This window comes from Phoenix dactylifera, unplaced genomic scaffold, assembly GCF_009389715.1.
Source record: "Phoenix dactylifera cultivar Barhee BC4 unplaced genomic scaffold, palm_55x_up_171113_PBpolish2nd_filt_p 000077F, whole genome shotgun sequence".
NCBI classification, from domain to species: domain Eukaryota; kingdom Viridiplantae; phylum Streptophyta; class Magnoliopsida; order Arecales; family Arecaceae; genus Phoenix; species Phoenix dactylifera.
In genome coordinates this window covers 773,444-796,634 of record NW_024067676.1, presented here as the reverse complement: position 1 = coordinate 796,634, position 23,191 = coordinate 773,444, and the positions used below count along the sequence as shown (strand labels likewise).

Below are 23,191 nucleotides of genomic sequence, written 5' to 3'. Positions count from 1 at the left end.
GACAACATTTACCTAGAAGGAAATTCAGCTATGGTGATCGAGTGGATTCGAGGCCAGCATATCTGTGATGATCGTGGGCTCGCAAGAGAGTTTGGCTCCTTTCAGACATCTCACGTCTATCGAGAGGCAAACAGTGTAGCGGACTGAATCGTCTTCTATGCTGCACATTATTCAAAAGAGATTCTTTAAGAGAATCATGAGTCTGTTTCTTTTCCACTTTATCATATACTTTTTTCTGACTTTATTGGATGTATTCATGCTCGACTAGTGTGAGTCGCCGCTGTATCAAAAAAGAAAAAAAAGAGAGAAAACCTTAAAGCCTAATGCCAATGGTGAGTAGACGAGGGAAAGAGTGATATTGAGTCAAACTAAAAGTTAACAGGGTCAATTAAAACTTTGTAAAGAAGAGTTGAAAGTTGAGGAGGGTCAAAGTATAACATCGTAAAATTCATATAAGCCCACATTCACAAGGAAACCCTTCCATCCAAATAGAGAGAAACAACTCTTCTGTTATAAATGATGAATATTTCAAACTAAAATTTTACTATTGCACATTGAGTTAATGGATGCAATTTTATAATTAGCATCTACATTAAACAAGCACTAAATGTACATTGCATAAAATTAATGCATTCAAAGATCAAATGATGCTTGTAATTGTTAAGAGAAAAATTCAAACAAAAAAAAAAAGGCTTGGTTGGAAATATCCAACCAAGTTCCTTTCTTTCAATCTTTCTTCCCTCTTCTTTCTTTATTTCCTTTTGGGGCCCAATGTAAGCTACAAGAAGAATTGGGTCACCTCACCTGCCCTTAGGGCTAGAATGAACAACCCCAGGAGGCCAGAGCACCTTTACACAGTCAGTCAACCTTGTCAAAGTCAGGGTCAACACAGTCAAACTGGGTCATGATAAGAGCGCTAGTTCTCCACTATGAGGTTTAAACCACGTGGCTCCATAGGATTGGACTCCACTGACACTGAAGAGGCCCTGTGCTTTTCTTTTTTCATATCCGTATTTTTTATCTGATCAACTTTTCTACCATCAGTTGATGCAAGACAAGCAGTTAAAATCCCACATCCCACTTCACCCAAGAAGCTTTGGCCTTTGGGGTTGTCTTCATTATTGGCTTGAGGAATATTTCTGCACCATTTCACGCAAATAGATGGACTTCGCTTTATGGAGAAGGGACCATTTCTCACAAACAAGAGCAAAAATGTCATTCTCCTTCTTCTAACCACCATTCAAAATTATTCTAAGCAATCTGAGATAAAGAAGCTTTAAATTATATAAGAGGTGTGGGGGCCACACACACACATACATTCACAGAGAGAGGAGGGGAAGCCATTCAAAGAATTATGTGAGAAAACAGTATGGTACCATCAGGTGCTGATGATGGTGACAAGTTTGGCATCCATAAATCAATAGGCTGGGAAAGAATTTAAGAAAAAAGAAGAAGGAGAAACTGTAGAAAGAATTAGAAACACCTAGATCAACATCAATAACCAAATTTAAAGAGAAAAAAAAAGATCAATATGTGAATGCACAAGCAGTTCATGCATGGGGTACTTGTAAATGATTTGCACTCTTAATTACCAAATATTCATAAATTACTTGACCATTTCTGATTAGCTCAGGGAATCTATAAACAAGTGGACTTTCTTAATTAGTCATCTTTTTTGATTAATTGGAGAGATTTGAATCAATTTAAAAAATATCAACATGGCAAGATCCTAAATAACTATACTCAGATAGAATTCCTTAAGATGGTATATACCAAAAAGTTAGACCAAACTTCACAAGGATATCCTTGGACAAAGTTACATTTTGTCAAATTGAGTATGCAGCACCCATAGCTCTTGCTATGAGAAGAAGTTATTGCTTAGAAGTCAGTATATCTTCTAATTTCCTCTTAGAAGATGAAGGGATTAGTATATCCTCAGCCTGAGAGAAGGTTACTTAATCTCAGACAAATATACTTGCTTTTACATTTAAATTCTTCAAGCAGAGGAAGTAAATGAAGTATCAAGTATGCTGAAGTGTTCTGTGTCTATAGCCAATCTCTTCAAATCCAGTGTCCTGCATGAATCAACTGCCACATATGCAACATGTAGATAAAAAATGCTGCCTATATACAGCCATACATCTAGCAGTCCTAAAAAGAAATTACACAGCTCAGGAGTAAATGTAAATCCTCCATGAACCCATCTCATGATCATTGTCCCTCACTCACCCTTAACAAAGAAGGGAAGCCCTGACCCAAACAAGATGTCACTTTTGCTTCATGTAACCACCAGTTAATGAAAAACAACAAAAAAAAAGCAACAACCTTTCAGCTTTTTCCCATCTTTTCCACCATTTACAGAGCTAAAAGGCTACAAAAATCATCCAAACTACAAAATATCCATCTCCACTCTCCACCATTACACTTATAGAAGTAGTATAAGTTCAGCACTCTGACAAGATGTCACCTTTGCTTCATGTAACCACCACCCAAAGAAAACCAACAAAAAGCAACACCAACTCAAAATTTTCCCATATTTCCCACCATGTACATCAGTTAAAAAGCTACAAAAATCATCCACTATTACACTTATCCAACTAGTATAAGTTCAGCATTCTGTCAAGATGTCACCTTTGCTTCATGTAACCACCACCTAATGAAAACCAACAAAAAGCAACACCAACTCAAATTTTTCCCATGTTTTCCACCATTTACAAAGTTAAAAAGCTACAAAAATCATCCACCATTACACTTATCTAAGCAGTATAAGTTTAACACTCTAACAAGATGTCACCTTTGTTTCATGTAACCACCACAAAATCAAAAACAACAAAAGGCAACACCACCTCAAATTTTTCCCATGTTTTCCACCATTTGCACAGTTAAAAAAGCGACAAAAATCATCCAAACTACAGTCTTCACCTCCACTTTCCACAATGACACTTAATACAAGTAGTATAAGCTTCACACTCGCATTACTTTCCACCATTACACTTAAACAAGTAGTATAAGCTTATACAGGTAGTATAAGCTTAAGTACTCTCACATTCATTCATACTCTTCAACACCTAGAACTACTTCAGATTACACTACACCAAGGGGACGAAAGCCCCGCATAAGATCAGGACTCCGGCCACCGCCGCCGCCATCGGCTTCCTCACATGATTCTGCAGGCATTGGCATTCTCATCACTAAAGATATAATACGAACCTGGCGCCGCCGCCACCGTCGCACCCGAGTAGAAATAGCTGCTCTGATTCGCCGACATCGGGTAGTAGGCACCGCCGTAGCTCGCACTCGGCTGCACTGTGCTGTAGCTCACTACATACGCCGGCGGCTGCGACGTCGGGTAGACTGCATAACTGAACGCCGGCAAGCTCACTACGCTGGCACCGCCGCTGCCCGGTTTGCTGCCCATCCCTTCTGAGGCTCCTTGAACTTCACCTCCGCCGCCGCCGCCGCCGCCTCCACCCCCACCGCCACCGCCACCGCCATTGTTCTCCTTCTGACCCTTCTTGCCTTTCTTCTTACCGCCGCCGCCGCCGCCGGCGGCCTCGGAAGCGGCGGCGGCGCCACCCTGTTTCTCAGGTGGCGGGGAGTTCCCGGCCTCCTTGTTGTCGACCTTCGGGGAATCCTTGCGACCGTTATTCGGGGCATCGCCGTCGGGATTAGCAGAGGAGTCAGGGGAAGAATCATCGGCGGTAGGGGTCTGATTGCTCTCCGGGTTTTCCGACGACTCGTTTGGTTTGCCCGAAGCCTTGTTCTTGTTCTTGTTCTTCTTGCCACCGCCGCCGCAGCCGCCGCCGCTGTTGTTGTTGCCGGGGTTGTTGGGCTTCTTCTCCGGCCAGAGCTCGGCGTGCTTCCCGGTCTTGAGGAGCTTCTTGATGAGAGTCTCCGCCTCAACGTTCCCTATGACGATCACCTTCTGCTGCTGGGAATCTACGGTTGTCTTATAGACCCCTGAGAAATTTCCAAGAAAACCCAATAAAAATCCAATCTTGGAGAAGAGAACTCAATAAAAATACAATCTTGGTGAAGAAAACTCGGGCACAAAGCAGAGGAGGGGAAGCCTGAACTTATAGGGTTTACCTTCGATACTATGGAGGACCTTCTTCACTTTCTTCTTGCAGCCTTCACAGTGGATGGAGACCTTCAATGTCCAAGTCTGGAGCACCACAAAACCATTTCTTTGAACCTTTTTCTCAAATGGAACTTTTCTTTGAAAGAAACAGAGCACAGCAGAGGAAAAACAGAGGATTGAGAGCTCAAAACTACCTGATATTTCAGTGGTTCTGAACCTTCTTCAGCTGAGGCCATGAGAGAAAGAGGGGAATAAAGAGATAGTGGAAGCTGGAAGAGAGAGAGAGAGCAATGAAGACAAGTGAAGAGAGGAGAGGAGGAGGGGAATGTGAGGAGATAAAAAGGAAGGGAAGGAGGGAGGAAAGAGAGAAGAGAGTGGGGGAATATGCTGATATTTTGCTGGTGGGTTTTGTAGGAGGGAGCAATATGGCACTCCCTCCAAGTGAGTACAGTGTGGGTGAGGGGGAAGTGGTTCACCATAGAGCTGAACTTAAGGACCAGGACAGTCCAGATATGGAGGGCTAATGATGGCCATCTTATGGCATTGAGGAAGCAAAGATTGGGAGCATCAAATTGATAGGAGAGTGCACTTTTGATAGGAGATCTCATGTTCAAAATATCCACTCATATCATCATCATTAGATGATGGCATGCCCAATTTTTAAATTTGGATTGTGATCTGGGGCAGGTTTTTGGGAGTCATCAAAATTTTGATTCATAGCGCGGCTGCTTTTTTTTTTTTTTCGGATGTGTTTATCGATCATCAACATGAAAAAGGCACGATGCACATTGGATTGCCTTTACAAGAGAAGTGAGTTATAGTAAAAAGAAGAGACCACACTATAAGTTACTTCCCTTTTTCGGATGTGTTCGACAGTATTTATTTTATATGTAAATCCCTCAACTTCTAGTAATTAACCTTCAAGAAGAAAAGCTTATATCTCAACCTTTGCTAATTGTTAGTATTAGAGATAATATGATGTTACATGTTCATAAGAACATCTATGTTTTGTCACTGAATTTTTAAGTTACATATGTGTTGTTTCTTGTTTCAGGTGGTATCACTGTGGATCAGTTATATAACACAAAAGCCCTTTAATCTACTTCAGTGTGATGCCCAACATTTTGAGTTCTCAAACACAAAATCTCTATCTTTTAAGGAAAAACGAGACCAAGGGTCTCTCCTCCACATACATATCACTCTTCTGATCTTGTAGCTACTCCCATTTTATAAAAATACATATAGCTTAGTTAAATTCTTAAGGAAAAGAAACAAGGGAAGTGCATCCCTCAAAAGTTTATATATATATCAACTTATATGCTATTGTAATTATTTTTAATCTGAAGTAGAATCACAACTATCCTACTTTCTTTGACATCCATCTCATATTCCAGCATTTAAACTGTTGAACAAATGGGTCGATGAAGAGAACTCTTAGGCAGCTATTTCTTACAGAAGCACTGAAAATATTTTAGACTTCTTAGAAACTTGTTGGATATAGAAAGTGAAGAATTTGTTTATGAATATAAAATTGTTTAAAATATTCTATGAAATAAAGAAGAAAAAGGAAAAGAAAGAAGAGAATAACTCAACATTGCATAAACTACTTCCATCATTTCATTTCTTCCATGGTGCTGGCATCCTCCTCCTCCCTCTTCCCTTGTTTCAAGAAAAAATTAAGAAAAAACAATATATCAATAAATATTTATTATGCATATACATCGGGAGAGAGAGAGAGACAGAAAGAGTTTAGCATTTTGGAGAATGTTGGAACGAGGAGTTTCAAATATCAAATTTTGAACCAAAGACATGATGGGTGGGAGTATAATAAATCTGCTGTTTTATCCCTGAAGGAAAACAAAAAAAAAGGCTCATAATAAATTATGATGCCTCATGATCACATGCACCATTATTACCAGACTATTTAAGAACAGAATGTACGTACTCTTTGGGATCAGAAGGAGGAGAATCAATTCCATCATGGATGATGTAATTGTGAGAGCCAAACTATGCTGAACAAAGCTGCTCCATTTCTACTCTCAATCCTCTCTGTAATTAATGGCTGGCATCAGCTATTTCGGAAGGAAAGGAAAGGAAGAAAAAAAAAGAAAACTTGGGTGTTTGAAACTTTGAAAAGTTTTTTTTTTTTTTTTTTTGATGTTTAGCTTCTTCTCTTGCACCCATTAAAAGCTGTCTTTCTCCATCTCTCGTTTCTTTAGGAGAGTATTGGAAGAGCCAGGGCTAGTGCATTTACTTCTCTGGCAGAATACAAGAAAGAAGGCAGATGGTGGGTGGTGTCTTAACTTACTAATGAGTTTAGTTCATAACTGCCTCACCAACCCTTTAGCCTATTGATCTACTACTATAAAGACAAAACAAAAGGAATAATGGAACCCAATTGTCATATCGAACTGGTACTCCTTCTAAGCAGGTGAGGGAGATTGGATCTTTGTTATCGCCTCTAGCTTCAATTCAATGTGCTGAGATTGGAGCTGGCCAATGGAAGAATAAGAGGTGACTTCACAGTACACACCTTTGTGTGTGTGTGTGTGTGTGTGTAGGAGAGGGGGAGAGAGAGAAAGAGACTGAAGTACATGGATCATATCTAGTGGAATGACCACCCCTTCTCATGTGATCTGATGGTGATCCTCGTGATCTGATGGCCATCCTCCTGTTGTCCTGTCACCGTCAGCCTTGGCCTTCCTTTTGTTGAGTAAAATATGGGGCCAAGATAGTAACCTTGGTGTTAATTGAAGGTTTAGGTCTAAGGGTCATATACTTTTGGGAAAAAGGCCCAGTGCTAATGTAAAAGATGGCCATTTTAGCAGGAAGATTTGATAGGCTTTCTGATGGTGGCAAATTTTGAGATTAAAGTTAGGATGGAAAAGAGCAATGTAAAGCAAAAGAAACCACCAAACATCATAGGTCACACATAACAAGATTCTGTTTGTTTGGCTTTAGAGCTTACTTTTATGAAGAAAAAAAAAGAAGAGAATTTTGCTGTTTCCAATGATTCTTTCTAAAATGCCTATCCCATGCCTATTTTCTCTTAGTGTATGCTTAAATCCAATGTTGGATAGATACTTTGATGCACCACCAACACTTCGGAAAGGCACTGAAAAAGGCTAGGAGCCAAAGAATACTGATTAAATTGTCCAATTGAATGGGAGCTCCAGGGAGGGTTCTTTTACATTGAATAGAATACCAGCTTTATGTCTCAATCCAATAACCACTTGAAAGTTGGAGTGCAAAGAGATTGGATTTGTTTATTAGCAGGCCAGAGTGATAAAAGAACTGAGAAATGGAGCGTAAAATTCTTGAGCAGTTATCATCTCAGAAGACTGTTTGGTTGCATATTGCAATTCACCAAGGTATCCAATACACTGCACACCTCAGTATTTTGAATTTTTTTTATCTGGTTGCAGAAAGTGCATGTTGGAGAAGAATACTTTGCCTGCCTACACAGCAAAGACTAGAGCTTGTTCAGCCTTCAGTAATGGAAGATTTTGGGTAACTGTAATGTGCATGGAGTCACAATCAGTGACTCCAGTGAAGTTCTTCAAAAAAAACCATCAATTACCATGGCGAACTAGTGCTAGTCTTTGCCGTTGTTTTAACCTAGAATTGAAGCATTCTGATGAAACTCTAGAATAATGAGCAAAACTAGGAAGGCAAACTTGTAATTGCAGTGCACCAAGTAGAGTAGATTCCACCATTGCCAGGACTCAAAATCAGCATTCTGATGAAACTCTAGAATAATGAGCAAAACTAGGAAGGCAAACTTGTAATTGCAGTGCACCAAGTAGAGTAGATTCCACCATTGCCAGGACTCAAAATCAGTGAGCCATGAACTAAGTGCACTTCCTAAAATCATCCTCGAACTTTTGCTAGATGCCAGAAAAAGGGTGAATAATAGGTCTTGATCTGGGGGACAGAAATGCGTGCACCGACGAGCAAAGCGCAAGGCGCCAAGATTAGTACGGTATGAACCGATCCCAGAAGACCTGCTAAAGTCGTCAATGATATGATTTAGTGCGAGCATCCTTTTCTAAGGATAGATTGGATCTTTAATATCCTGATAAGTCTCTCTAATAGCTTAGTGGATGGAGCACTTGACAAGTCAATATCCTTGCTTGAATCCCTTTGAGATGAATGCTATTGTTGTGCTGGTGGTGGCTTTTGAGGTAATCTCACTTTGCTCCATTATTCATCCCTTCTCCAGAACACACCATGCAACTGGAACCCCTGATAAAGGTTCGTAAAGCTAAGCTTTATGAACCCCATCATACAGACACATGTCAGCAGTGTTGCCATCATAATATTTGTCTCCCTCATGTCTGTGTACCTACTGATCTGTTCTAAAATAGAGAATGCCACCATTCAAATTATCTAACCCTTCTTTATCCTTGTGATAAAACATCCGAATTATTCAAATTGTATGCACATTATTATCAAGTATAACACTTTCATGATAAATGTCTCCATCCTGGAGAAAGATGGGCACAAGGTAAATTATATAAGACTTAACTCCATCAAATCATTCATTATTTGGGCCAAGACATCAGACCAAAGCTACAGCAAAATTTTGAATAGGCTCTAACAATCAAGGTGTCAAGAATGCCACCCAACATGGAATCTTTGCTGCTGACAAATGAAGTCAAGCATGCCTATGATAGTATTTGATAATTTGTAGGACGGGCTATACCTAGTTAGGAGGCAGCATTCAGGTTTATCACGGGCAACCGAACCCAAACCGATACCAAGTTTGGTTGGATCTATATATATATATATATATATATATATATATATATATATATATATATATGCCGGCTTGAATTCTAGTGGTTAAACATAAACCTGATTTAATGTCCAGTCTGAGCGGTGCTGAAGATTTGAGCAACAAGACCGAACTCGAACCCCATTCAACTCTCACTTCCTCTCAAATTGATTGGCCAAGTTATGAGTTGGGTCTAAGAATTAGGTTGTCTTGAAAGCAGGTTAGGCATGGGTTAGCCCCAAAGCAGACCTAGCCTCTTTGGGTTTCATCCTTAGTGGCTGGTTAGCAAGCAAGTTTTTATGGGCTGAAGTTGCATCAGACTTTAGGTTATACTCAGGCAAGCTTCCAGTGCCTAACCGAACATCACCTTCCTCTGTGATGAAAGGAGGCACAGTAACAGCTTGTCTGAAACGTTCAATCATCATCTCTTGGGACAATGAAATAGAAAACAAAGCACTACGGCCCTTCAGACTTCAGAGACGTCTTGATTTCACTGGACTCATGGACCCCGTAGGCACGCTGCCCCTAGCTCAGCTACCTGAAAGTCATATCAGGTCTGCATGCCTGGACAATAATTATTTCATAGTATAGCAGAGTCTGGCAAATTTAATGCATCCAGAAAGATGCACTTTTGAAAGAAACTAAGGATTTTAACACACTCACATGTACCAACACTGTTATCTTGCATATAAGAATTAGCTTGATTGCATACTCTTATCATTAACCTCATGAAAGGAATAAAGCCTTTTGCATGAGTAGCAACTCAAAATAGTTAAGTATGAAAGCAAATACATAATTATATACATACACACACACGCGCACACCAAAAAGAAAATTTGAGAAATATGCTGACCCATCCTCCAAATGCTAGGTGCAATACTGCAATATGAGGCATTTTTCAGAAATGCAACAGTAGGAATTAGAGAATAATATTTAAGCAGACAGATGTTTCACAGTTCTTTCCCAAAGAGATTTAACACATGAGCAAGCTACCTAACAGTCGCCGGCAGTTAATATTACTCCCATTGCTGAATATGCTTACAATGCATCAAGGAGAAGATTCTGCAACAGGACCATCTGAAGAATTGATTTCCGTTGTGTTGTGCGTTGAGGGGGACTGAGACTTCTCTGAGTTATCCTCCTGGACTTGAATCTCACTTCCCTCAGAATTTGCAGGTGCATCCTCCATCTGGAAGGTAAAAGTAACATTTTACTTCCAAATACAAAGACACAGCTACTGTTCACCTCAAATGAAGGGTTTGGCATCCCTATCTATACACATGTACGTAAGTGGATGAAGAATTGGCATTATTACTATTCTCAAACAATAACTGCCATTATTGCCGATATTGTCTTCTAGCAAGTGGTAGTTTATACTGAAAAGAATCCAATGTAATCGATTGGAATCACTGTGAACCCACAAGAATAGGTCCTCTTGCTGGAGTGGGGCAGATAGATAGCTCCAATTTTGTAATAAGTTCCAATCACATAGCGCTTAATTTATTTCAGAATTATCTAGCTCATAAAAAGTTAAATAATCTCTCTAAGCTTTTTACATGTGCCAATATATAAACATAACATAACAGGTTTCTCAAGTAAAATATACTGCCTCATTTAGTCTGAAAGACAGGCCGATTACCCCAAAATTCCTTAAACTAGCAGTGACATCCTCTTGTTGCTTCTGCAGGGTGGTCCTCAGTTCCTGGAAGTCCTATTGCCACCAATGGAGGAAAAATTAGTATAACTAATTACCAAATAAAAAGGGCAAAAGATTCAGCGGACTTAACTGATCTCAGTTGCTCCAGCTCAGTATTAAGTGACTTCTTAAGCTCTGAGAGCTCCTGAATGTAATGTCACAGTTGGCAACCAATGTTCAGCAGAAGAAATCATTACAGATCTAGAATAATACAGCTATAATATATGTGGATAATGTAAAGCCTGAGTTATTGATGAACTATATCCAATGATCTTCTAAAGCTGTAGCATAGAGAAGAAGATATAAAAACTTTTCCCTATGGTAACAGGTATACAGATAAATGAAATACAAATTGCTGACAAAATGTGATACACAATTAAAGATATTTGTTCTTGAATTATTGGAAGTAATCTTAGCATTGTTTCAGCCAGAAAATAATATTCACCTATGACAGATTTGCATATCAAATTACAACAAGTATACATGTCCAGTTCATTCACTCTTCATAATGGTGCTGCCGACAATGAAATAAAGTAGTGAGCATTATGACAGCAGAGCATTAAATGATAAAAACAGTTTGCCCCACATCATGATGCAAAGGGCACAACAAGTGCTCAAATAAGGGAATCATGAATAAGATTCATGGGAACTGTTGGATTCAACTTTGCTTCCTCGTGGTGCCCATCAACATCAGAATATGCTGCATCAAGATGCAAACTAAACATATTCCTTAAATGATAGCAAAGATAATAATCCTATCACTATCTGGGAAAGATGCAGTTTAAAAACCATGCCTTTACAAATTGCTATTTTCCTTCTACCTTAGCCACTATGTACTAGCAGGTACCAAGAAGGGAAGGGGTGGGCAGGGTACCCCTCAAGAACATTTATTACCATGTCATCTAATATAAGCAAGATCACTGTTGTTCCATACAATGCCTTCTTTTCCTCCAACATTGCAACAACTCACTATGTCACTGACTTCAAGTTCACTGTAGTTGATGTTTCTGGACAAATTTGTTATGATAATTTTAATCTCCAACTTGATACGTCAATGAGCATGGCATCATAGAACTTCTTTTTGCTGAGCTATAATAGAAGAGCAGCATCACTTAATTTCATTCAATTAAATGACTGGAATGCTCTCGTTTCTAGATGCAGTTTTTGCTAATTTATATTAGTGATAATATTCTAACACGAAGTTATGGTTAGTAGAGTCTAAGTTCCTGCTATCAAAGCTTCACGTAATGCTTTAGAAAGTTTTACTTTCTTTACTTGATAAACATGGCAGTATACTGTTGCATGACTTCTATGAAATTTTTATTTAAATGACACAGAATCTCAAACCTCATGGCAACATTCACTACAACTAAATGGCTACAAAATTAAAAATCTAAACTTTTTCAGAAAGTTTGTCCATGTTAATTAATAAGAAGGTTAAAGAACCATAATGAGGCAATTGTTATCGCCCGCTACTTCACCAATTGAACAAATGAATATAACATTGGGCTAAAAAAAATTGCAGTGACACAAAGATATTCATATACATTTTGAAAAAGAATTTGGAGAAATATAATATGTGGTCCTATCATGTCATAATGCAGAACCACTGATGCATAGATCTCCATCCCCTCCCCTAAACAAGAATGATAAGCCTACTTGGTTTTCAGAATTCAATACCTAGTTCCTAAACCCTAAATTCTCTATACCTAGTTCCTAAACCCCAAATTCTCTTGGCATCATCCATTAAATGAACACATATTTTTATCAGAAGAAAACAGATGCTTTCCTTAAATTTGCATTCATTTTCTTTCTCTGTACATTTTAAGAATATTGAAAGAGAACCGCTGTTTTAATGGCATATACCTTATTAATGCCAAGAATCAGGAAAAAAACTCAATGTTTAACTTGTCGCACTTCATACTTTCAAGGTAAATCCATTACAGAAATCCTACAAACTTGCATATCAAATAGTAATAACTTCTATAGGGAAGATTTATTCGTCAGTGCTCCAGCTCTAACTTAAACAGATTTCCAATGTTTGTCACAGTTCCAAGGAAAAATGCTTTGATTCATATCAAAAAAATATGTTTAAAATTCCATGATCACTTATAAAATAGAAAATCAATGAAATAATGTGGAGAATCTTAAACAGTGAATGGCAAAAGTATCTTCCATAAACAAGTCAGTTAAAATCTCCATGACTAGCATAAATAAATTGATATATAGATATATCAACGTGTCCCCTATCAATACAAATTTAAGACAACAAACTTTGGTTCAGATCCAAGCAGGTCCTCTAAAAGCAGGCAGGCATGAGCCACATGTTTCAATTTTGGGGATCGGATATGGGTTATGCGATTGTGACCATACCAGATCTGAGTGGCAGCACCAGGACTCAATTGGTAATTGCTATGGGAATGTTATTGTAAAGCTACCACCAAAATAAACAAGTATATATACTGTGAAGTATCAAATATATAATTTCTGTTGGAATTTAATTAAAGTTTCCTCAGAAACTCTCTTACAAACGCCAAATATCATGAAGTAGACTGCTCGTGTGGTTACAACACAAACAAGTGGCTGGGGAACTTTGTAATCCCATCATGTGGCTGAACATGGGTGAATAGGATTGACCTACCCACTGACAGAGATGGGTTGAGTTAACTAGGATCAACCCCACATATCGTAGTATGCAAGGTTTGAATGCTCAGCTTCAAATTTGACATCAGCTAGATCAAAGGAGTCTTAGTTTCAGCAATTTAGGCATTTTCAATGGTTCCCCTCTAATTTTGGCAATTTAAATTGAAAATTAAAAAGATATTTAAAGAATGGACCAAACTAAACAAAAGAAGAATGAGTGAATGAAAATAACAGACATCCTCTTGAAACATATTTTATTCTTTAGCACCTCCAGATGTATTGTGTAGTAGTTTCACATTAAGGCTTTTTTTGAAAAAAGAAAAGCTTGTTTAGAGTGGCCTATATCATTGCCGATCTAACATATAATGAAAGAAAGGTCAATGACTTCTGAGCTTGAGAATAGCTAAACTAATGTGAAAAAATTAACTTCCTCTGGATCTCTTTGAAATCTAGCAACACACTTCCAGATGTTCTCAAACTTGCAAATTTAAATATAGTGTAAAGGAAGGGCTTCCCAGCATCTAAGAAAATGAATAATTGCAAATAATTAGAAAAAAGAACCTCCTTGCAAATTCAATTCCAGATCAATTTGGTTTAAAAAATTTTGGTTTAGGAATTCCAGACAAAACAAATTGTATTAGTACATATAGCTAACCCTCCTAACAGAATACAGATCAATTAGTGTATCAATGATTCAGGTTATGAAAACATAAGGAGGTTTTAAGGATTTTGTTTAAGTCAATTCCCATTCCCAATTTGGGCAACTAAGGATCTTTGAGCATCAAAACTGAGCAAATATACAGGTGGCTTTGGTCTTTTAGCATTTGGCTTATGCCACATTCTCCATTCATGAGCAGCTCATAGGTCAAATTAGGCAACCCATATCAACATCCCCACTTGGCCAAACAACGCTTGTATGATCTTCATTTCTAGTTGTTCATTTCTTTGGCATGTCACATGGATTCCCCTTCATCTTATATGTAGGTGTGCACCACTTTGTATTTTTTAGACTTATAAATGGTCTCCGACCACAGCAACATATGATTTTTCCAGACTTATAAATGGTTTTCGACCCCGGCAACATATGAGCCAATACCACATAAACATTCAACATCATTTTTACACATGTATGCACATCAAGTATGACAAGCTGCATAAGCAAGGGAGAGTGTAGACATAATATAAGGAAAAAAAACTCTCAGTTGTGCACATGGCCAATGTGGAACTGGTAGTTTGTCCTTTAGGTTACATACATGGCATCACATGCAGGTCTATATACACCTTAATGGTGTTTCCTAAGAAGATGCTTAACAAAGCCATAATACATCCAGCTACATCTATATCTAAGAGACCGAACATCACATCCCAGAGTCCCATCACTTGGACATGTTTCAAAGTCCAAACATGCCTACAACGATTCCTCTTAGTCAAAGGAACCACAAGCATATCTTCAGAAGTCAAATGGCTAATCACGATTTTTGAGTTCCACTATACCATTACCATCAGAACTGTTATCACCAGTTTTTATCAAGGCAATAACCAATTAATTATAATACTGCATATAGATAGAGCCTTTCAATATTTGAGCTATAGGCATCTTAAGAGTCCATTGATCTGGTCTACAAAACCTATTATGAAATACAGACACATACTCAAGTTTCATATGTACCGTGAAGCACAGCCTTGTTTGTTATACAGCTGCATCCCAAGAAGTTGCACTTCCTACATATAAAATGATGTGGTTGGATGTTAATTTCCAAACATGTAGGCCTGTTGCATAACCAAAAGCCGAGTGTACTACAGCCTCGTGGCTACCACCCTTTTAGCTGGAAATATGGTTTAAAATTCGTTGATCCCCAGACGTATCAACCCAGCAAATGCCCAATCTAGGTTACCTTCATATTTGTTTTCAAATCTTATGGCATAACAAATATCAGATCAATGCAAACTGCGGCATATTGCACACCCAACATGCAAACAGAAATTCTCTCATGCCATCCTACCGCACTAATCATACTTGGAGATGCAACATTAGAGACTTTATATGCTCTAAACATGAGAGTAGAATAAGGTTTACTATTTTACAAGCTAGACATTTTTACGCCTTTTTATGGACCTTCATGATCTATAACGGTCATGGCCCTCAATTTTTTTATCTATCAGAAGCCTGACTCTCAGCACATAGGAAGCTTCACAAGTATCTTTCATTTCAGACAAAGATCTTAATCTTATCTTGGTATTTTTCAAGAAACTTATATCGCTTTCTTGTTACCATTTAACGAAAATATGGAGATTTTTTCCTAGATTCTCATATGCATACACAATGATATAATTATTGGCCAGATTGGACTATGAGGATGGGCAGAGTTATAGTGCTCCCACCAGGCCAACTTACAAGGAAAATAACTAAGTTCCAAACATGTTTTGCATTGCCAATTGGTAATACAAATGGCGGTATTTTTGTCTTTACAATATGTAATGGTTGTTGCTGCAATTGTAGCAAAAAGGTGCAAAATTATTATATTAATAAAAAGGCCAAAAATACCATCAGCTTTATTATCTCATAGCAATGCAAACATGGGTGTACTTAAGTCATTTCAACAACAGAAGTGACTTGTATCTTACTCTAGCAGAAACAACATAACCCTACCCCCCAAGAATAGCCTTTTCAAATATTAAGTGCCCATCCTATGGGACCTTTTTCATGCAATTATTTCTTAAGCTTGTAGGCTTTACCCTTCTTGCTTTTGATCTAAATAACTTCATCTTGTCCCATACATTTTTCCCTATCAAAAAATTATACTCAAGAATGCGATCTAGACTTCCATCTAAATCAATTCTAGATTATAATAAGCCATTGTCACCATGGCTTGCTAAAAGGGGATGGTAACATCAGTACAATATTGTTACAGCATGAAAATGGCATTGGGATGAGTGCTAAGTCGCTAAAATGGGCAAAATCAAGATGTACAAGCCATTCCAATCAGTCTGACCGGTACCAAGGCTAGTACAGCAGGTACAAACCCTGTCCCAATCAGGACAGAATTTTTTATTTTTTTTAAAGCAGGGGAACGAGACAAACAGGCCATCCTGATTAGTTCCAACCAGTATGAACAAGTATCAAGGCTGATTTAGCCTGCACCAAGCCCATCTCAGTCGGAAGGGCAATTTGTTTAAAAAAGGTGGAGGCTGTGTTGGTTGTGCTACAAGACAACAAACAATGCCTATCAAATCAATACAGTAGGCAGTCAGATAAACTTCAATTCAATCTATATCAAGATTTCATATCAAAGAAAAAGATAGACTTAGAATCCACATACCAAAACCAAACAAAATTGAAAAACCAAAAAGAAAACAAAAAAACACATCCTATGGGTCATACGATACCGTTCCTTGGAGGAAAAAAAAACAGTACCACCCTCAATACTAATATTTCAATCCCTGATTACCACTAGTTTATAATTTTAAACAACTAAAAGATCAGAATATAAGACTATATGATATAATAATCTACTAACAACCATTGTAAGTAACTTTTTGCTAGAAGTCTTGCTTTACGTTTTTCTAAAGTTCCATCAGCTGCAAATTCTCGTTCCAAAACTCACCTAAAACCAATGACCATTTGATTTTAGGAAAAGCAGCTGAGACACATCTCTATCTTTTCTTAGGTTCGGACTCTACTAATATGAAAGAATTATGGTGCTACCCCTGCAGGTTGGTAACAACTAAGACATGACGTGGCTGCAAGCAAGTTCATGTGCATAAATGCGTGTGCATGTGTTCCGGTGCATATGAAGCACTAGCACGGGTAGGCACATACCATGCCAACAACAATCAAGCATGGTGCCAGCATGCAGGAGTTAGAACCTTGCTCTAATGGTTTTCAACCACTTCAAAAGTGTCATCAACTTTCAAGCATTGAATAAACCAAGAGATTAACTAGTGCAACCAATTAGAGTTCTGAATTCATTATGAAGTCATAATAGTCTTAAAAACATTAGGTGGACCCTAAATATTTGATCTCCAAACTCATTTTTGAACTCAATATCATGTCCTTTTTGGCACTCAAAGATAGTTTTAAGATGATCAGACAACTTTTTCACCATTCATCTTACTATAAGGATTGGTGCATTATTTGCACCATCACCTAAATTTCATGTAAATTCATATTTCGTAATATGGGCTTATCCTATGTCTAATTCCCTAAAAGGTGCAAACCCTTGTTTGGAATAGTATAACATGGTATTCTAAAGATCATACAAGCTTTTTCTTAGCCAGGTGGAACATGCTGTTATAAGTTAGTCAGGTCATCAAATAAAACAAAGCTAGTGAATGGCCAACATGAGCACGGGCCCAAATCCAAAATGCAAATCCACCATTTCATCAATCTTCTTTAATTAACTAATTTTTTTAACGACATATGGTTAATTGGTCATTTTGTAGTTACTCATCTTAAAAGATGGCCCTGCCCTTTGTCAACCCTTCCTTAGCCAAAAAGCATTTTACAAGAGAGTGACTGTTTAGGTTAATAGTTGAAGAAAATTTCTATGTAGGATCCGAATATGTTATTCTCCTTCTTCCTAATGATTTGCTTGCGGGCACATGATTTCCCAGGTAACAACACGTTGTTTTATTTGCAATACCCTATGTACCAACAAACTTCACAGAATCACAACAAAAATCACAGTGAGAAAGAAGAAAAGTCGACATATATCAAAACTTAAAATTGTGTGCGTATGAGAGAGAGAGAGAGAATGCACTGAATAAGCAAATGGAGTTTCATTTTTCAGCATGTGTCATGGGTACTCACATCCTTATATGTCCTAACTTGTGTGTCCAACTTGGATCTCCAGTTTTGCAAATCCTGCCACAGTACACACGTATCACTACCAAAAACATATCTTTTGTTGCCCTAATCCCCCCCCCCCCCCCCAACAACAACAACAAACAAACAAAAAGAACCGTACTCCAGCAAAAGCATTAGGAAAATAAGAAGAACAACAAGAAGAATACCTGCTTCAACCCTTGAAGTCTAACCAATAAGTCCGATTGTGATTTATCCAAACCCTGACCAAAAACCCTAACGAATAAATAATCTAATTCTAATTCCAATTCTAAAGAACAAACAAAAAAAAAAACATGAATCTTTTTTATTTTATCTCACCGCTACCGTTGCTCCCGCTGGTTGCAGATCATCCGTCTTCTTCGAACAAAAGAAACAGATTCTCAGAGCTAGTAAATTTGAAACAAAATTTCCTATCGGGGGGAGGGAGGGAGGGGAGAGGAGAGAGAGAGAGTGGAGGAGATCAGAGATAAGATCGGAGCTTACAGAGGGAGAGGAGACAGCAGCGGCGCCCGGAGGAGAGAGTGCTGGATCGGAATCCGCCATTGGAGATGGGGTGCTACGGTTAGGGTTTCTTCTCCTCTGGGAGATTAATTGATACAAAGAGAGGGAGTGAAGCGATGGGGCGAGGAGAAGGGGAGGAGGATAGGAGGCGATGGGAATGAATTTATTTCTAAAGGTCAGGGGAAACGGTTCGGGTTGTATCTTTGGTCCAAAAAATGATTGATCTTCTTTCACAACATCGACCGTTGGATCACGACCTACCCGAATCGAAAAGCACATTAAAGTTTTTGGCCATCCTGTGCACGGATCTCGAAGCAAACTTTGCTCGATTTGACGGTGGATTCTCGCGAAGAAAGGATTCAGCTTCCTTTGCGCGAAAGATGCAACCCCGGTCCGGGTGGGCGGCAACGAAAGTAACGAGAAGATTTCAAATTAAACGAAACTGACGGGCGACGGAGCGGGCAAAATCAAAAATGAAACGGCCGGCAACTGCGGCCCCCCGAAACCACCCTAATTAGCGCGGCTCAGCAAGAGAAGAGAGGGATTCCTTTTCTTTTTTTTAATTTCTTCATAGCGATATGGTATATTATTTGTGCACTGTAACTAACCTGCATCATTTTCTACCTTGGTGAAAAGAAGAGGATAGAAAGTATGATCAATGAAATATATATATATATATATATATATATATATATATTTGGTTGGAGTTTTCAAAAAAAAAGTATTTTTTTATAAAAATAAATTTTCTGCATTTCATAAGGAAAAAAAATTCATATAGGATATGAGAAAACCACTTTTTCACTAGCTCAGAATTATAATAATTTTATTACCAAAAATATTCTTATGTCATCGTGATCTTCTTAATAGCTATTTTTAATAGTTAACCTTAAATTATTAAAAATATACTATTAAAAATTGCCACAATATAGAAAAGGTGTGATAATTTTAATATAAAAATATATTAATTACTATTAAAAAATATCATAATATAAAGAAATTATCTAACTATTAAAAAGTGTTAGAACTTTAAAAACTCAACCTAATAAATATTTTTAACGCCCCTTTTTAAGTATTTAATTTTTTTATAAAAATAGATTTTATAGATATTTTACACAATTTTATTAAGGGCGTAATAGGTGTTTTATATAACTATTTTAGAAAAGTATATGCTTGACTAAATATAAGCCATTCTGAAATGTGTGTTTTATGTATCACTTTTCTAGGGTCAACCAAATAGGCAATAACAACTTTTTCAGGTAATATATACCCAGATATCAGCTTTCCAAGAAAAATATTTTAGTGAAGTCAAATTCTTCCTGCAAACAAAATGAGTCTTTAAAAGAAATTAACAATATAATTTTTTCTAACTCCGTTTTAAAGAGAGAAAGTCCAAGAAAAATGAGTGTTACGGTGCTTAACTTTTGATCTTTCCTAAGAGTTGAAATTATATTTCCTTTTTTTGTGCTTGAATCAATTTGACCTAATTTTGAGATTGTTTTAAACCTTGTATAGGCGTTTATATAATGTTATATACTATCTTGCAAGCTTATTGGTTCTTACTCCTCCCAACCTTTGTCTTTGCCACTTCCGCTCGGTTATGGTTCCTTATGCTAGAGTTGTTAAAAGATCTTTCTAGTCTGGAAGCAGCAAGCTATGCAAGATGTACCAAATTTATGTCTAAAAAGATGTAAAGACGTGTCACCATTTTACGGACCAAAAAAAAAAACCATTTTTGAGGGGTTGGAATTGTCATGCACGATGATGATTTTGGAAGTCTCCTCAAGCATCTCTTGCATCAATGGTTGATGGTTGATGGTTAAGATAGGCGAGTCCAGATGAGTCCGACCTAGATTAGGACCAAGCTTTTCTGATGTTAATCCATCCACCATTGAAAGAAACTTATGACACATGCATTACCACCAGAATAAGTTGAGTCAAGGCTAATTGTGAGCTGACAAATCTAGTAGTCCTTGTCATCATCAAAATAGTTTTTGCTTTTAAAGGCCCCTTTAGTGAGATTTTCTAGTTTAATTACGTTTTTGAATTTTTCTTTTTTAGTTCTAGTTGAGTTCCGAGAAATCTCATGAGTTTGCTTTAATGCGAAGGCTCAGGAACACGAAAAATATCAACAAAGCTTTCTTTTGAGATTCTTTTTATTTTTTGTATATCATGAGGGCTTGTCAAGAGCTCGTGGTGTGAGGTCGCAGTCGAAAGGAGATATTGGTGAGAGGCTAGGCATCTTCTATTGAAACTTGTGAAAACCCTAGGTGCAAGTCTGAAGTTCGAACAAGAAGTGAAAATGCAAGGCCTTCTAGTTCTAACTTATAGTTATTTTTTCGTTCTCTTATCATAATTTATGCTTATATTTTAATCATAGTTGCTTCTAATTAAAATTTTATATGCTTTGTGCTATGCTACTTTGATCTCGTGTAGATCAGGAAATCTCATAGAATTCCTTATGTGCATTAGATTTAGTATTATAGTGGGATTCAAATTTCTAGTTATTTTGCTCAAACATTGTGATATATACATGCATATAATAGAAATTCTATTTTTTTAAAAAAATTAATATTTAATTAGTTTTAAAGGTGATATTTTTGTTTGATTAAAGATATGCTTTCAAATTTAATCTTTTTCTTTTGAATTTTAAACTCCTAATTGTTTCCAATAAGCTTTTAAAATCCAAATTGATTTCAAACTCTCAGCTACTAAAGATTTTTAATCGCTTGCTTTCACCATTTAGTGAGCTACGAGTATCCAAAAACTCTCTTTTTCTACGTGTGATGGTTTGAGAGTTTTGTTGAAATCGTGCCAATGTTATCCTAAAGATTTTTATACCCTAACTTATCCAAACACTCACATACCCTCACCTTGCACCTTCAACCTAAACAAATTGCTTCACGTCCCAACCCTAATAATATGTGGTACAATTGTCTTATAGCATTAGCTTACGATTGCTTCCAAGAGCCATCAATTATTTGCAATAGGTTGAAGCTGAGCAGACATTCAAGACATCTCTTGACTGATGGCTAGTGACATATATCATGCTTGACAATCTCTCTCACATGTGGCTTGAATCCTACCTATAGAGACTGGATCACGAGGAAGATGATAGCTAGGTTCATATGCATAATGTGGCATGCATCTCACTAGGCTAAGATAAATTAAATAAATAAATAATATGAAGATCGTTCAAACACAACCTCTAACTAGCTCTGGTACTACAATAATTAACCAATTGACTCCAAAAAAATAAAACTCTCAAATAGATCGCTCAACATGATAAGCTAAGGAGAGCTCTCAATACTCAACAAATGATTGAGCTCGATAGTTGCATGAGAATGTCAATCATTACTAATGATGAATTAATCCTACGAGCAATGCTCAGCAAAGGTCCAATTGACTATCTTCTTTTTTACAAGAGGCCTTAGAAGGTGAAAGAGTCCCATCAATGTGGCTAGTAACATCTAATGCATTAGAAAGGAGTTGCATCATTACATATTACTCTTGATAACTAGCTTCAATAATCTTGACATCTAACTAAGCAAGTGGTTGTGCAAAAGATGCCATGGACCAAGCAAGTTAGAGGGATGTATGGAAAATCTTGGACGTTGAGAAGGAGGGCATGAATGTTGGAAGAAGATGATGTTGTAGCATGAAGAAGTGCTCTTGGGTGGAGAAGCGATTGATTGCCAACTTCAAGACAAGGAAGAGATTGTTGATGAGTTGAACCTTGTAGATCTGATACCAACAAAATAATGGAAAAGTAGAATAATCTGCTTCACATTATTTATGGGGTTTAACCTTTATTATATCAAGCACCATAAATATGTGGTATGTGTAGAATACATAAACTTGCTATACATGATAAAGGTGCAAAATTGGTGCACTAACTTTACTTGGTGAAGGCATATGATGTATGTGACTTATGTTGGAATTAGGTGCAGATACATTATATGGATACATCCATTGTCCATATGATAAACATATGATGCTTACATAAGATAAGTAGACTATCTTCCATAGGTCGATATTCCATATAAATCAATAGGCAATCATCCTATATACGGTAACAATTATAATCATATAACTAATGAAACCGTTAACGAACTATTTGGGCTATGTTGCGATTTTTAACTCTACGCCATTCTTTTTACTAAAAGCCATTTTTTGCAAAAGATTGGATCAACTTAATGCTTATCGTATGCCGAATATGTTGTAACTTAAGCTGGTTTTAGTAGTAGTTATTCATCTAACAGCAAGTCCTTAAAGCGCTTCCTTATGGCATGTAACAACATCATTGATATAGTAGTTCAGATATATATATATATATATATATATATATAGATAAACTAAAGAATTTTGGCATTTCATAGTGTAGTTTGAAAATTTTCAAATCTCCTTGCTCTTAATGAAAATTCAATCCATAGATAAGACGATCAATCGAGTATTAGCACATAACCATGCAGGGATCGGCCAACTCATCTCCTTTTTCTCTAATATCTATATTTATCCATGAATTCCTCGCCAAAGCATGCACTTAATAGATCACTTCTTGAGTAGATAATTCTACCTCATGAATTAACTATTTAAAAATTACTCTCTTCACATACATGATGTAGCAAATGAAAAAGCTATATGTGGATA

At 37.3% G+C, this 23,191-nt stretch overlaps 2 protein-coding genes across 4 annotated transcripts; both read right to left on the bottom strand.

The window, feature by feature from the left end:
* Positions 1-2,831: 2,831 nt before the first annotated feature.
* LOC103715100 (heavy metal-associated isoprenylated plant protein 36-like) lies at positions 2,832-4,602 on the bottom strand. The gene is made up of 3 exons (XM_008802626.4): positions 4,276-4,602; positions 4,090-4,165; positions 2,832-3,960 (listed from the first exon to the last, which is right to left on the bottom strand). Exons 1-3 carry the CDS (start codon positions 4,558-4,560, stop codon positions 3,158-3,160), a joined length of 1,164 nt encoding a protein of 387 aa, XP_008800848.2. The 5' UTR covers positions 4,561-4,602; the 3' UTR covers positions 2,832-3,157.
* A 4,951-nt stretch (positions 4,603-9,553) lies between these two features.
* Positions 9,554-18,701, bottom strand: LOC103715101. 3 transcript variants are annotated; one of them, XR_605328.4, is made up of 8 exons: positions 18,527-18,701; positions 18,362-18,400; positions 18,211-18,264; positions 18,008-18,061; positions 10,646-10,699; positions 10,498-10,569; positions 9,852-10,047; positions 9,554-9,737 (listed from the first exon to the last, which is right to left on the bottom strand). XR_605328.4 is itself a non-coding variant. In XM_008802627.4 (7 exons), the coding sequence occupies exons 1-7, from the start codon at positions 18,584-18,586 to the stop codon at positions 9,907-9,909; spliced, it is 474 nt and encodes a 157-aa protein (XP_008800849.2). In that variant the 5' UTR covers positions 18,587-18,701; the 3' UTR covers positions 9,616-9,906. The 3 variants fall into 3 exon arrangements, 2 of the variants coding, with proteins under 2 accessions (XP_008800849.2, XP_008800850.2); XM_008802627.4 differs by having other exon boundaries at positions 9,616-10,047; XM_008802628.4 differs by having other exon boundaries at positions 9,616-10,047; positions 18,362-18,397; positions 18,527-18,689.
* Between the last annotated feature and the right edge of the window lie 4,490 nt (positions 18,702-23,191).

What these genes read in the sequence shown, in the direction of transcription:
- LOC103715100 (XM_008802626.4), bottom strand. Translation starts at nt 4,560, where the DNA reads ATGGTGAACCACTTCCCCCTCACCCACACTGTACTCACTTGGAGGGAG. An exon ending in CAGAACCACTGAAATATCAG is followed by an intron (nt 4,166 to 4,275) that starts GTAGTTTTGAGC and finishes GTGGTGCTCCAG; the next exon opens with ACTTGGACATTGAAGGTCTC. An exon ending in GGTCCTCCATAGTATCGAAG is followed by an intron (nt 3,961 to 4,089) that starts GTAAACCCTATA and finishes GAAATTTCTCAG; the next exon opens with GGGTCTATAAGACAACCGTA.
- LOC103715101 (XM_008802627.4), bottom strand. Translation starts at nt 18,586, where the DNA reads ATGGCGGATTCCGATCCAGCACTCTCTCCTCCGGGCGCCGCTGCTGTC. An exon ending in CTGCTGTCTCCTCTCCCTCT is followed by an intron (nt 18,401 to 18,526) that starts GTAAGCTCCGAT and finishes TTTTGTTCGAAG; the next exon opens with AAGACGGATGATCTGCAACC. An exon ending in GACTTCAAGGGTTGAAGCAG is followed by an intron (nt 18,062 to 18,210) that starts GTATTCTTCTTG and finishes GTACTGTGGCAG; the next exon opens with GATTTGCAAAACTGGAGATC.